Source organism: Macaca nemestrina, chromosome 8 (assembly GCF_043159975.1).
Source record: "Macaca nemestrina isolate mMacNem1 chromosome 8, mMacNem.hap1, whole genome shotgun sequence".
Taxonomy (NCBI): Eukaryota; Metazoa; Chordata; class Mammalia; order Primates; family Cercopithecidae; genus Macaca; species Macaca nemestrina.
The window spans coordinates 145015991-145030120 of NC_092132.1; the positions used below are offsets into that span (position 1 = coordinate 145015991).

Below are 14130 nucleotides of genomic sequence, written 5' to 3' on the forward strand. Positions count from 1 at the left end.
ACACAAAGGAAGAGCAAAGGAAAGGGTCTGTGGACAAGCCAGGTCCCCCACTTCGGGGAAAAGCCTGGCTCCTTGCCTACAACATGCTACTTTCATTGTCAGCAGAGGGAACTGTGGAATTCTCCAAAGTGCATGATCTGGTGGGCGCCTGGCCCAAGCCCTCATTCTTCAGAGGGGGACACTGAGTCAGGGAGCAGGATAGGCTTGGCCAAGTCCACAGTGCAATTCCAGGACAGTGTCTATGAGAACCCAGGTCTCCAAGCCAGGGCCGTGCTCTCCTGCTGCCCTTGACTTGCCTGTCTCTCTGCCTGATGTCTGCTCATCTACTCACCAGGGTAGGCATGTAATTCAGCCACGACCCTTCATGAACCACCTCCTCTGTTGAGAACCAAGCAGATGATGGGAGAGCCCTGCCTCCAACCACTGTGCTGAGCACCTGAAAGAGTTGTGAGCAGGAGGAGTGAATGGGAGAGGAGGAGAGAAGAAGTGGGGAGATGGGTCACCCCCTGAGGAGCACTGCCCAAGTGCTACCTTCAGAGCCAATCCTTTGCACGGTGTAAATAATATTTTCCCAACTCTGCAACACAAGCCACCAGCACAACAGTTGCCTGGGCATCAATCACCTGCTTCCACTCTTTCTTTTTTTTTTTTTTTTTTTTTCTGGCGGGGGGATGGAGTCTTGCTCTGTTTCCCAGGCCGAAGTGCAGTGGCATGATCTCGGCTCACTGTAACCTCCACCTCCTGGGTTCAAGCAATTCTCCTGCCTCAGCCTCCCGAGTAGCTAGGATTACAGGCACCTGCCACCACACCCAGCTAATATTTGTATTTCTAGTAGATATGGGGTTTTGCCATGTTGGCCAAGCTGGTCTCGAACTCCTGACCTCAAGTGATCCGCCCGCCTCAGCCTCCCAAAGTGGTGGGATTACAGGTGTGAGTCACCGTGCCCAGCCACCTCCTACTCTACTCTTATGGGGATTCCTTTTCTGCATTCTCATCTCCTTCCTGAAGAGAAGTAGAAACAAGATAAAGCAAACTAAAGTAAGCCTTTAAAACAGGCATCAAAAGACAAAATACTGGCCAGGTGTGGTGGTTCACTCCTGTAATCCCAACACATTGGGAGGCCACGGCAGGAGGATCGCTTGAGCCCAGGAGTTCGGAAAAACAAACAAACAAAAAAGACAAAATACTGGTAATGATAATGTGATTATACTGAGATCATAAAATCATATTTATATGATTATACTGGGGTAATTATGTAAGAAAAAATGGGATAAGCGTAAGTTACTGCAAGTAAAAAAAGAAACGTGGTACACTCCATATTTTCAAGAGCTAATGCATGGTAATAAGAATTGCAGTTAGAGCAGGCACAGTGGCTCACGCCTGTAATTCCAGCACTTTAGGAGGCCAAGGCAGGAGGATCGCTTGAGTTCAGGAGTTCAGCCTGGGCAAAATAGTGATAACCTCATCTCTACAAAAAATAAACAAAATTAGTCAGGTATGGTAGCATGTACCTGTAGTCCCAGCTACTCAGGAGGCTGAGGCAGGGGGATTTCTCGAGCCTGGAATTTGGCGGCTACAGCGAGCTACGATCGCACCACTGCACTCCAGCCTGGGTGACAGAGCTAGACCCCGTCTCAAAAAAATAAATAGAAATAAATATTTTTTAAAATGCGGTGGGGACATGGGCTCTGTGACCAGGCTGTCTAGGTGCAGAGCCCACATCCACTGCCTGGCAGGGCAGCTCTGTCCCACTCCCACTCTGTACCTGGCCCCTGTGCCCACAGGCTGCTCCATTACTGAGGCTGTGACGATCCTGGGGAACAAGCTCAGAGATTACCAGGACCATTTCAACACCACCCACCTGCTGGCCCTCTGTGACTACTTCCACCATACCTTCATCCGCCACTACAAACTCTACCAGTATGTCCTGGGCCAGGACCAGCAGGTCAGCCTGACCGTTGCCCACCTGGAGGTGTGCATGCCACCCCAGGCCCTCCCGCTGGCCGAGGGCATGGACAGGGACTTGTGGACCCACCGGCAGCAGGTGGCGGCGCTGACGGAGGCCGAGGCACAGAAGCGCGCTGACGTGCTGCTCCTGAAAGAGACGCTGCTCCTGGAGCTGGATAGCTCACTGCAGAAGGTGTTCACTGCTGCTGCGCCTGCGCAGCCTGGCCGGGTCCTGGAGAGACAGGTGAGGCTCTGACCACCTGCCATGGGTGGGCACCTGGGCCAGCAGAGACATCAGCCAGGTCTGGCATCACTGCAGATGGGAGCTCCTCGTTGGCACCCATGGGAAGGGGGAGAGATGCAGGGAGGAATCAAGAGTCTACCACGGGTTTCTCGGTAGACTAAATGTAGAAATTCATGTCCCTGTTTTAGTGATGAGACGACTGAGGCTCAGAGAACTTTTCAACTCGCCAAGGCCACCAAGCTAGCATGAGGTAGAGTTCACATTTGGACTGAGGCTGACTGACCCTGAAGTCTAAGTTCCTTCCTCTGTGTCATTGATCAGTGACAGATTCCACCAAGAGAGGCATGAGAAAGACTCCAGCTTTGGAACTGCTGCAGATTCTCCAGAGCCAGCACGCCCCCAGGCTAGGGGAGAAGATGGAGGAGGCAGGGACATGGGGACAGCTCGGGGAGGGTCATGTGACCAGGGAGACAAAGGGCGGAGCTGGGACCGGGGGAGGACTTGGGAGGATCTGGTGCCTGAATCTCAGACTTTGGGCTGCCCTCTTGGACAGTCTGCCAGACCACTGGGGCTCTAGCTGCCAGCATTTCCCATGACCAGCTCTTCAATGACCGTGACGACCCCAGGCCCAGGGTAGCTGACTTCTTGAGGGCCTGGCCAAGCCTACATTGGTTTCTTAGCTATACATAGGCACTGAAGTCATCATTGTTGCATCATCTTTGAACATACTTTGAGAGACAAGTATGTGCATGTGTTTCAGGCATTGGGGTCGGGGAGTTGCAGGGCCTGTGAGTTCCAAGGGATTTTGGTTTCTGAATCATCAGCTGAAGAGCAAATGGCCTTGGGAAGTATTCCTTTAGGGTTACACACACACACACACACACACAGGAAAATCTCTACAGAGCAATGAGCACAGCAGCCTGGATGGTGCTCATCTAAGGTTAAGTCTGCAGACAAATAGCACATCAGGGGGCCATGAAATCTTAGCTCATGAAGACATTCAATAAAGACCCAACAAAACCCCTGCAACAGTCTACGGACCTTGCTCTAGCACACAGGGTGGGGCGGGGCATGGCCACAGTGGCCCAAACGGCCCCACACGTCCCACAGCTGTTCCTGCCTGCTCCTCCCAGCTCCCCGCCCAGCCTCCAGCATGGCACTGCTGGCCCCAGCCTGGCAGAGCTGGTGAGCCAGAGCTCCCTACACCGTGTATCCCAGCTATTCACCTGAGATGGGGCACTCAAGGGCATAGAACAAACACTGCGCATTCTCCTATAGCACAACAACCTTCCCCAATAATTTTTTCTACAAAAACAACCAAGAGGATATGCTGGGGCAAATGTGCAATTTTGCATACCTTTTAAGTGAATACAAGATCTCAAAGAAATGCACTATGGACAACCAGTTGCTTCCAGTGTGTCCCCTGACAATAGCTCCTCTGCTGTGTGGTTGCTCGGGCAGGGAACCTGGAGAAACACACTTACGTCGTCTGTGTCTCCAGGCTCTGTTGGCCATGACTCTGATGGAGCTGACAAATGGGGTTTCCTGTTTAACTCGGTGGATGGACGGTGGCTGAGTTTCCATTCTTCCTATGGCTGGCTGGGTGGATGACACGCCCAATCTCTGAAGCCATTTCCCCTGTCCCCTCCCATGAAGCTGCCACTAGAACTTTGAGAGGTGAGAATGAGGATGGTTGGGGGTGGGGTATCCAGATGGAGCCTGCATTGACCAGGAAGTAGGGTCTATAGGAAATACGGCACTGGCCAATGGGCCCAGAACAAATGACACACTCAAACAGCCTGGCCATCACTCTAGGCCAAAAGAGAAAAGGGAGGGAGTGACTATTGGAATCTAAAAAGAGAGCTTTAGTTCTAGGCAAGGGTTGAGGGACAGGAAGTGTGACTACCCATAGTCCGTGGCCATGGCCAGCCCACAGCCGGTCAGGAGAAGATGAAGATCTCCCCACCCTCAGACCTCCCACCCCTAGTTGACTGAAGTCAACCAGAAGCCAGAGGTCAAGGCAGCCGCGGCCCATGGGCAGGGTGAGATGGGTGGACAGTGGACACATCCTCATACCCGCAGTAGGCGCCGAGTTGAGAACCAGATCTGGGGAGACCTCCCAACCCCGCTCACCGGCCCTCCCCGTTCCTTCCAGGAGTTGGAGAGCCTTGTCCGCCAGGTTATCCACATCCAGATGGAGCTCCTGCAGGAGCTGCTGCAGTGCAAGATCCAGAACACGTTCGCCATCTTGGACCTGAAGCTTCAGAAGAAAACTCTGAACCTCAACGCCCCCACCCCTAACCCGCCCCCCATCACCAGTCATGCAGGCCAGGAGGAAGCCCTGAAGCCCCACAGAGTGAACAAAGAAAAGAAAGTGAAGGCAAGGAAGTAGAAGGTCCCGACTGCCACATGAGACTGACTGGGAACCGGTCACCCACAGCCATGAGCCATGCGGCACGGTGAGTTCAGCACCCACCCACAGAGAGACTTCTCACGATTAAAAGAAACAAACCCATGCCATCAACTGGTCTCTGTCTTGGAAACCACCTGCTACCACCTGAAATCCAATCCAAATGATTTCCCCCGACGGCTGTGTGCCTCTGCTAAGCGTGGAGCTTTGCTCTGGGGGTACTTATCACATGCTGACAAGTCTGAGCTCTGCTGAAGATGGAGCCACCCATGGGTGCAAGCTGGTAAGAATGAGGGTGCTCCACACACCAGCAAAGCCCTCCAGGGAATCCCATGCCATGTAACAAGAATCTATCCTAGGATTCTTCCTCCTAACATTTAAACCACAGGCTTCATTGCATGCAGCCCAGCCCATAGGTCTCCCGCAAGAGGACCCAGAGCCATGTGCCCTCTAGAAAACTGTTCCTCCCAGGAACATCCACACTGGCGGGACTCAGGCCGGGGGCAGGTGCTGTCCCAGAGGTCGGAGACCTGGCCTGGAGCCCGCTTTGCTGTGGATCTGCTGTGTGATGCTGCCTGTGTCCCTTTCATCCCCGGGCCCCAGCTCTCTCTCCTGTCGAGCAGAGGTGCTGTGGGATGGTGTCTCAGGTCCCTCTCTCACTGAGACGTCCTAGGAGAAAGACAAGGTGAGGTTTGCTATTCCCATGTGTCAAGGGTTTCAAGGTTCACGGAGGAAAAGGACCTACTCGAAGTCACACAGCAGAGAGCAGAAGCCCTCCTGCTTCCGTGCTGTTTCCCAGGGGCATCGTTCCTCTTACACAAACAGTGGCACACGTCCTGGAGCTGTTGGTTTGACAGGTGACCGTGGCCCTCGAAATCAGAACGGTGAGGGGGTCACCACATACTGCCTCTTCCCAAGCCCGAGACTGCCTCTGTCCTGCTCTGCCATTTGCCTGCTGCACCCCTTGTGTCCAATAAGGCAGGCCCGTGTCATTAGCTCATCCTGCCCATCTCTCCTTTGCCACCTACTTTCTAGTTTGTGCCACCTGAGGTGCACCTGGTGTCTGTGTTTCCAGGCAGAGTCAGCTGCCTTAGGGGGTTGGGGGGACTTAGCGAGGGGTGCCCTGCTGAAGGAGAAGAGCAGCCCTCTGCAGCCCTGGCAGAGAAGTCCAGGACACAGGAGCCCCCAGCAGGGGAGGCAGCCCTGCTGGGAGCCACACCTGAGACTCTCCTCCCATCTCACCCTGATGCCACGGCCAGGTCTGTTGATCCCCAAGAAGCTTGATGAACTGTCTGATACCTCTTGGGATGGAGGAAGGAGGTTCTGGGAGTTTCTTAAATTTTTTATTCCTTCCTTCCTCTTTCATTCCATAAACATTTTTGAACAACTATATCTACTGTATAGATGAAGCAATTATGGTCTTGAGGGAAGTGTGAGAGCTGCCATCGGATTCTGTCTAGGGCCTCACCAGGGTCCCAGACACCCTCATGGCCAGCGTGGATGGGTGTACTCACATGTGTGTGTGGGAGATGGTGGAGGGGCAAGTGGGTACAGCTTCTACCCAGGCCATGTGCCAGAGACCCACACCTGGCTGAATTCACATGACTTCCATGACCATTTGGTGGCATTTATTCAAGGGCAAGCAGAGGAGGCCTGGGGGCCTGGCATCATCTGAGGGGCAAGGTTGGAGGAGAGGGAAGGCCCAGGTGGATCTCAAGGCCTTCCAAACCCATAAGTGAAAGAAGTGGCCTTTGGAAGAGTTGCATTTCAGGTGATGGGGTCCTGAGCCAACGTGAGAAGCTGCCATCCTCCCTCAGTCCCTGCTGGCATCTGCAGGAGTCCCAGATGTGGTGCAGTGTAGACATATATTTCGTGTGTAGCTGAGCTGTATTTATGAAGAAGTCAGGAGGAGTTGGGAGAGTCACAGGGGCCAGAAATGTGGAGAGAAGTCACAGCAGCGAGTGGAAGAAAGGCCTTGGGCCCCAACCTCCATGGAAGTCAAAACTGGGCTTTCTGTCTCAAGGTAAGAATAGCAAATGGGTGGTCCCATGGGAAAACTCCTCCCTCCCACCTGCCTGAGGCAGCAGCAGGGAGCACCCTCTTACAGCAGACACTGGATAGGCACTGAGACAACTGTGGGACAGTGAACTTCCCACCCATGCCCCCTACTCATTCAAGGCCTAAACTCTCACACCACGCAGGAGTGGAGACCCCAAACTGGGAAACTGTCCTCAAGTCCATCTGAAACCAGAATACCAGCTAGAGCCTGTGGATAAACGTACCATATGTTCTGGGTTCTCTGGGGCTATCCTGGGTGACTCCTGTTATCCCAGTGTTGGGCCTGCTTTGGCATGCACGCAGCTTTGCATTGCTCAGTGGAGTTCGCTGAAGACTTGCTCTAAAAGAAGCTGGGGGAGGTAGGTAGCTCCCCACCTGTGCTTCAGCTCCTGCCATGACTGCATCTCATGGTGTGGGACTCTCCTGGTGTGTAGAAACATGGGGTGTGCCGTGAGCAAGTTCTCACCTACGCTTGAGGCTGCAACTGGAAGAGGCGGAGCGCTGACCTGCCTCTCCCTCCTAACACTCTCTTGACTCAGTGGAACCTTTCAAAAACAGCACCCGGGCCATTCCTGAGATACTGAAATGCAGGCAGACACAGGTAACTGAGGAGAGCCAGCTCTTCCCATGGTGGTGGTGCTGAGAGAAGGACACAGCACCTCTGCTCCCACCAACTGCTCAGCGCCTCAGCCACTTGCACAACCGCAAGATACATGAAGCCACTAGGCTCTGGGGTCAGTGGGAAAACTGAGAGAGACAAGCCAGGCACGTAGGCAGTATGTCCAGGAGCTGGGAGGAAGAAGTGTTCACAGAGGGGAGTCCCCACGGCCTTGCTGCATTGACTTTGCTACTTACCACTTGCTACAAAGCTACAGTGGTTTAGTTGTTGTTTGCCACTGCATTTTCATTTTTCAATAAACCCTTTTGGTAGCAATGAACTCAAAAAAAAAAGGCAAGTGCCTGAGTAATGAAAATGTAAATATATTGACTTTCTCTTGCCTAAGAAAGTTAATTATGAAACTGTAACATGCACAAAGTTGTTCTCTGCATCTACCATCTGCCAAGAACCACAGCAATACCACTGACTACCGAAAAGTCTGCTCAAAAAGTGTCAGCAGCTACCTCAAAGGTTCACAGGAACTTTAAGAAGCCTTTCCAGGACAGGCGTGGTGGCTCACATCTGTAATCCTAGCACTTTGGGAGGCTGAGGCGGGTGGATCACCTGAGGTCAGGAATTCAAGACCAACTTGACCAACGTAGTAAAACCCTGTCTCTACTAAAAATGCAAAAATTAGCCAGCCATGGTGGAGCATGCCCGTAGTCCCAGCTTCTCAGGAGGCTGAGGCAGGAGAATCGCTTGAACCCAGGAGGTGAAGGTTGCAGTGAGCCAAGATTGCACCACTGCGCTCCAGTGCTTGGGTGACAGAGCAAGATAGCATCTCAAAAAAAACAAAAAAGAAGAATAAGGCTGTCCAGAACCCAGAATCCACAATTTAACATGCACAGGGGCAACCGAGCAGGTGGCAGTTTAAAATCGAGCTTGCTCTGTGTTTTAAGTTTTCTTATATGTAAGCTGAAAATAAAGCAGTGGTCATTCATTGGATAGCATCTCAGCAGAATTTCACATATGGTGAAACAATGCCAGTTTTAGCGTCACCAGATGCATCAATTGAAACATCAATCAATTTCAATAATGGTTCACTTTATTCATCCAATTCTGGCAAAGTAAAGTTTTTGAGAATTCATTCTGGTGCGGGTGAAACACCTCTCACTACTGCAAGTACTACTGGAACTTCACTTAAAAAGTTCAACATTCAAGATAAAAGCACTCAATTGTAAGATGATTAAACAAATATGTTTGTAGATCTTAGCACCTTTGTCAAAGCAATGGTCTCACTAGTGTTTATAAAAAACAGAACCTAAGGCACAGAAATGTATTTAGAATTGGCTGTTGGGCATACATTAAGTCATAACTGCACCCAGAGGAACAGAAACTGGAACTGAGGATGGAGAGGGATGGAGAAGGCTCTAGGCAACCTGAAAGGGCAGAATCAGGCTCCTTCTGTCAAGACACTGAGTCTCACAGACAGTTGACGTTCATTTCACAAATATTAATTGACCAATTATCTGTACCAGAGGCTGTCAGGCACACAGGACTTGGCAGTAAACAAGCCAGACAAGGTCCTCGCTTTTGAGGAGCTCACGTTTTAATGCGGGACGCTAACAAGTAATTGAACAGAAGCAGTACTTGGGAACAGGGATGGGTGCTGTGAAGTCCAGAAGCAGGTATCTAACTCAAGTAACTCTGGAGTGTCAGAAGCCTCCCTGGCAACACTATTCCACAGACATGTAGAAAGTGCCTACTGCATGCCAGATACTGGGATGGGTCTCATATGTAAGGATACAGAAAAGACGCATCAGTACCCTAAAGGAGTGGGGGCAGTCTGGTGTTTCTGATGGGGGTTCCCAGCCACAGCACCTCCCCCTGGCCAAAGGGTGAGCCTTCTCTCAAGTGGACCAATCATCGTGCTCCATTGCCCTGGGCCACAGTGATTGGAGCAGACATGGGCACATGGCCCAAACTGGACGAATCAAAGTACCCCATCTTCAACCCACCCACCACACCCCCAGCCAGGATGAGTGATTCTGGGGGTTTTCTTTCTGCTGCTGCCAGGGTTCTCTTCCTTTTCGTTGTGAGGCTTTAAGGATTGCAGGAGGCCAGAGCAGCCTGTAGCTGCGATTCCAGCATTGAGAGAAAGAAGCCAACAGGCAAAGGGAAACAAAACAGAGGAGAGATTGATTGAGAGATTGCTTCCTTAATCCAGTCGCCCTGGAGGCAGCTCCACCTGTCATCCAGCGTTTGGTTGTGGGAGCTGATGCGCACACACCCAGTATTTGACTGAGGTCAGTGAGACAGGCAGGGCAGAGAATGCTTCAACCATGACAGACAAGGAAACTGAGGCTCAGACAGGTAGAAGGATTGCTCAAGGTCACTTGACTAATAGTGGGAGAACCCCAGGCAGAAGCACATCTTTTACCCCCTAGATGAGGGCTCTTGCCCCATCCACTGCCTCCAAGGACACAGCCCCTGGGCAAGTCCGTCACCCTGTCCACCTATGTAATGGCCCCTGGGTATGAGGTACCCCTTTGTTCTGGACTCCGAGGAAGACCACAGTGTCCACTCTTGGATGGAAAACTATTCCGGACCCAGAAGCAGAACTTCTCCTCTGAGAATTTGCACATGAAAAGCCAAATGAGGAATTTGAGCAAAACAAAACAGAAGTTAACCATCCTCATAATACCCTCTTCAGAATGCCTGCCCCAATAACAATGTCCTCTGACTTGGCTCAGGAGGGCATTGGCCTTGCTAAAATGCACTGAGTCCGAATCTCACCCATGAACCTTTCATCATCCACACACCTCATGGTGTTGCTTAAGAAGTGTCCCCCAGAGAACTCAGAGGGCTTTCTGGTGCTTCCTGTTAAGTAGTTTTCTACCTACTCAAAAGGCTGAGAACACAGGTTTTTCCCGGGGCCCAGATTTTTGAAATGAGAACCAAGGTAACCTTGTGTCCTTCCTGCTCAATATTCTAGGAACATGGCTTCCAGCACCTGGGACCTGAAACATAGGTTTTCTAAACCTAATCTGAACCTCCAATACCATGAGGCTATGTTATTCAGGCCCCATAATTTCAGAAGTGTTTCTCAGGAGACTGGCCTTGCTGTGGGTTTCAGGTTTCCAACAGAATCTGGAAATTCACCTCCCTTGACCCACAAAGTGGAGGAAGTGGCACTGCCCAGGGCTTCTCATGTCAACCGGCCTGAGTGTATTTTTCCTGAGGACTCCAAATGCCTCCGATGTTTATGTGAATGGGTTTAGACCAGACAGGTAGACGAAGGCTTTGGAACTTTTCTGGCAAAAGAACAGAGCTTTAGGTAAAAGTTGGCTGGCCCTGCCCAGGACTCTGCAGGAAGCACTAACAGGCCAGTTTCAACTGGCCAGCCAGGCATCCTGGGTGTCCTGGGGACACTCACGTTCAGACTCTGAACATGGTGGTGGGAACTCACTGCCCAAAAGGAAAACCTGCCTTCAGACTCAGCCAATTATAGACAGGTGGCTTCATGTGCAGAGCAGAAACCTGAGACTGCAAGCTCTTCAAAGGTCCCTGTCACCCCCAACCCCTCTGTGGGCCACCTCCTACCTCCATGGCCTTACCTTTGATTCTAGCCAAGGTCACAGAAAACTGTTCCAGGTAGGTTCCTCCCACTGCATGTGGCCAGCACTCATCTCAAGTCTATGCCAAATGTCTGCTGCTTCCTCTCCTGTGACTTCTTTGATGTCATAGCATGGGACACCTTCAGGAGCCAACATGACATCTTCTCCTGCACATCCTGGGGGTGCAGGGAGCTTAGCAGTCCATAGAACGACCCAGTCAATGGGAGATGGGAGCCTGTGACCAGCTTCTCTTCCCTTTCTTCCCTCAGGGAGACTTTTTTTTTTTTTTTTTTTTTGATACAAGGTGTTGCTCTATTGCCCAGGCTGGAGTGCACTGGCACGATCACAGCTCACTGCAGCCTCGACCTCCCAGGACTCAAGCTATCCTTCCAGCTCAGCCTCCCTAGTAGCTGGGACTACCGCCTTGATTTTCCTCCATATGGGCCTCTCCATGTGGCTGCTTAGGCTTCCTTACAACATGGCAGTTGGGTTCTAAGAAGGAGGAAACAAAAGCTGACAGTTCTCTGAAAAGGGGAACTGTGTCTGAAGGCAGGGGCTCCTTCTGTGCAGTGAGTTCCCATCTCCCAGCTAATTTTTTGCATTTTTTTTGTAAATACAGGGTCTCACTTTATTGCCCAGTCTGGTCTCAAGTTCCTGGGCTCAAGTGATCCTACTGTCTCAGCCTTCCAGAGTGCTGGGATTACAAGTGTGAGCCACCACACCCCGCTAGGGAGACAATTCTGAGCTATAGCTCTATGTTCCTCAAAAGGTCCCAGAGGGACCAAGTCCCAGTCAATCATAGTGGTGGACAACTCAGGGATACACCTTATATTAGCTTTTCCTTCTTCTCCGTCTTTCTGTCTTTGGTCCTCATTCCTGCTACTCCTGGATCACTTCCCAAAGAAACTCTACACTATGAGTAAACCTGGGTCTTGGGTTCTGTTTTTGAGGAGGAACCTGGGCTAAGACATGGGACTTCATCTTCATGTTCCCATATGCCAGCATGAGCTCTGTCTGTGCTAGTTACTTATTGCTGCATACCAAACTATCCTAGAACTCGGTGGTTTAAAACAACAATCATGGCCAGGCACAGTGGCTCATTCCTGCAATCCCAGCACTTTGGGAGGCCAAGACAGGTGAACCATCTGAGGTCAGGAGTTCGAGACCAGCCTGGTCAACATGATGAATCCCTGTCTCTACTAAAAATACAAAAATTTGCTGGACGTGGTGGCGTGTGCCTGTAATCCCAGCTACTCAGGAGCCTGAGGCAGGAGAATCACTTGAACCCAGGAGGCAGAGGTTGCAGTGAGCAAAATAGTGCTACTGCACTCCAACCTTGGCACCAAGAGTGAAACTCCATCTCAAAAAATATTAATAATAAATAAAACAATAATCACAATTTTGCAATTTGGTCAGGGTTCATGTGAACAGCTCATTTCTGCTCTACATGCCATCAGCTAGGGCAGCCCAAAGGGGGCTGAAAGATCCACTTACAAGATAGCTGGCCTCTATGGTGGCAAGTTGATGCTGGTTGTTGACAGAGACTGTTGACAGGGAGCCTTGATTCCCTTCCACATGGGCCTCTCCATGTGGCTGCTTGGGGCTTCCTCACAACATGGCAGTTGGGTTCTAAGAAGGAGGAAACAGAAGCTGACAGTTCTGAAAAGGGTCAGAACAGGCAGAGCATCACTTCCAATGCACGCTATTCATCAAAGCAGTGTAAGGCCTGGCCCAGAGGAAAGAAGGTAGGAAAATAAGACACACCTCTTAGCTCAGGGAGTGACAAGCCATTTTCAACTATTCTTAACCTGCCACAATGGCGCAGAACACTACATTAACGAAGACTTGAACAAACAACTAAGTAAAGAAATCAATTAATTAATGCAACCAGTCATTACTCAGTGGTAACCTTCCCTCAACCCACATAGTCACTACTACTCTTCTGAAATTTTAGAATAAAATATTAATTTGATAACTTATTTGAGACTAGAAGGTTTTGTGACCTCGGGGTCCTAAAATATTAGAGCTTTGGAATCTTAGGGGTAACCCACCTCAGCCACCTCAGGCTGAGGAAAAGGAAAACGGGAAGGAGAGAATTTGTCCAAAGTCACTGTCTTGGTTATTGGCAGTGCAGGTCGCAACGCAGGGCCTGGATTCCCACCCAGGTCCCCCATGTCACACCTCAATGACAGCTTAAGGGATGTGAGGACTGCGGCCTTTCCCACAGGAAACTCCACTTCCTGGGTTCCTCGTGAATCTTCATCCCCAAAAATGCCACTCTCCAAACTGTTGTAAGCAGTTTTTGAAAACTTTTCAGAAACTGGGCACAGGAGGGACCCTATGAACAGGTTGAGGCTGTCAGTGTGGAAAAGAAGCTCAGACTCAGGTCCAAAAATGCTGCTGGGTGGCACTGCCCACTTCATGCAGGCCAAAGGCTGGCCTGCTTTGGTGCCAGTCATGGGCCAGTCAACCACACTGACCTGGTCAATCACACTGATCCAGTCAATCACAGTGACGCAGTCATTCACACTGATCCAGGCGATCACACTGACCCAGTCAATCACAATGATTCAGTCAAACACACTGATCCAGTCAATCACACTGATCCAGTTGATCACACTGACCTGGTGAATCACACTGACCTGGTCGATCACACTAATCTAGTCCATCACATTGATCCAGTAAATCACACTGACCTGGTCATTCATACTGATCCAGATGATCACACTGACCCAGTCAATCACAATGATTCAGTCAAACACACTGACCCAGCCGATCACACTGATGCAGTTGATCACATTGATCTGGTCAATTGCACTGATCCAGTCATTCACACCGACCCAGTCAATCACATTGATCCAGTCAATCACACTGAACCCAGTCAATCACACTGATCCAGTCAATTACACTGACTCAGTTGATCACATTGGCCCTGTCATTCACACTGATCCAGTTGATCACACAGACCTGGTCAATCACATAGATCCAGTTGATCACATGGATCCAGTCAATCGTGCAGACCCATTCAATCACACTGATCCAGTCAATCACACTGACTTTGTCATTCACACTAATCCAGTCGATCATGCAGACCTGGTCAATCACACAGATCCATTTGATCACACTGACTCGGTTGATCACACTGATCTAGTCGATCACACTGACTTGGTCATTCACACTGATCCAGTCATTTTCAATGGTCCAGCCATTCACAGTGACCCAGTTGGTCACATTAACTGCCACATTGATAGTGGGC

At 50.7% G+C, this 14130-nt stretch overlaps 1 protein-coding gene across 1 annotated transcript in view; it reads left to right on the top strand.

Moving 5' to 3' along the window:
- C8H8orf74 (chromosome 8 C8orf74 homolog) overlaps window positions 1-4715 on the top strand; it is a 30319-nt gene extending 25604 nt beyond the window's left edge. The window contains exons 3-4 of the mRNA XM_011757330.3: window positions 1785-2191; window positions 4347-4715. Of these exons, the coding sequence (XP_011755632.1) occupies window positions 1785-2191; window positions 4347-4583 (644 nt within the window). The 3' untranslated portion in view covers window positions 4584-4715. The remainder of the gene's footprint in view (window positions 1-1784; window positions 2192-4346) is intronic.
- The last annotated feature ends 9415 nt before the right edge of the window (window positions 4716-14130 follow it).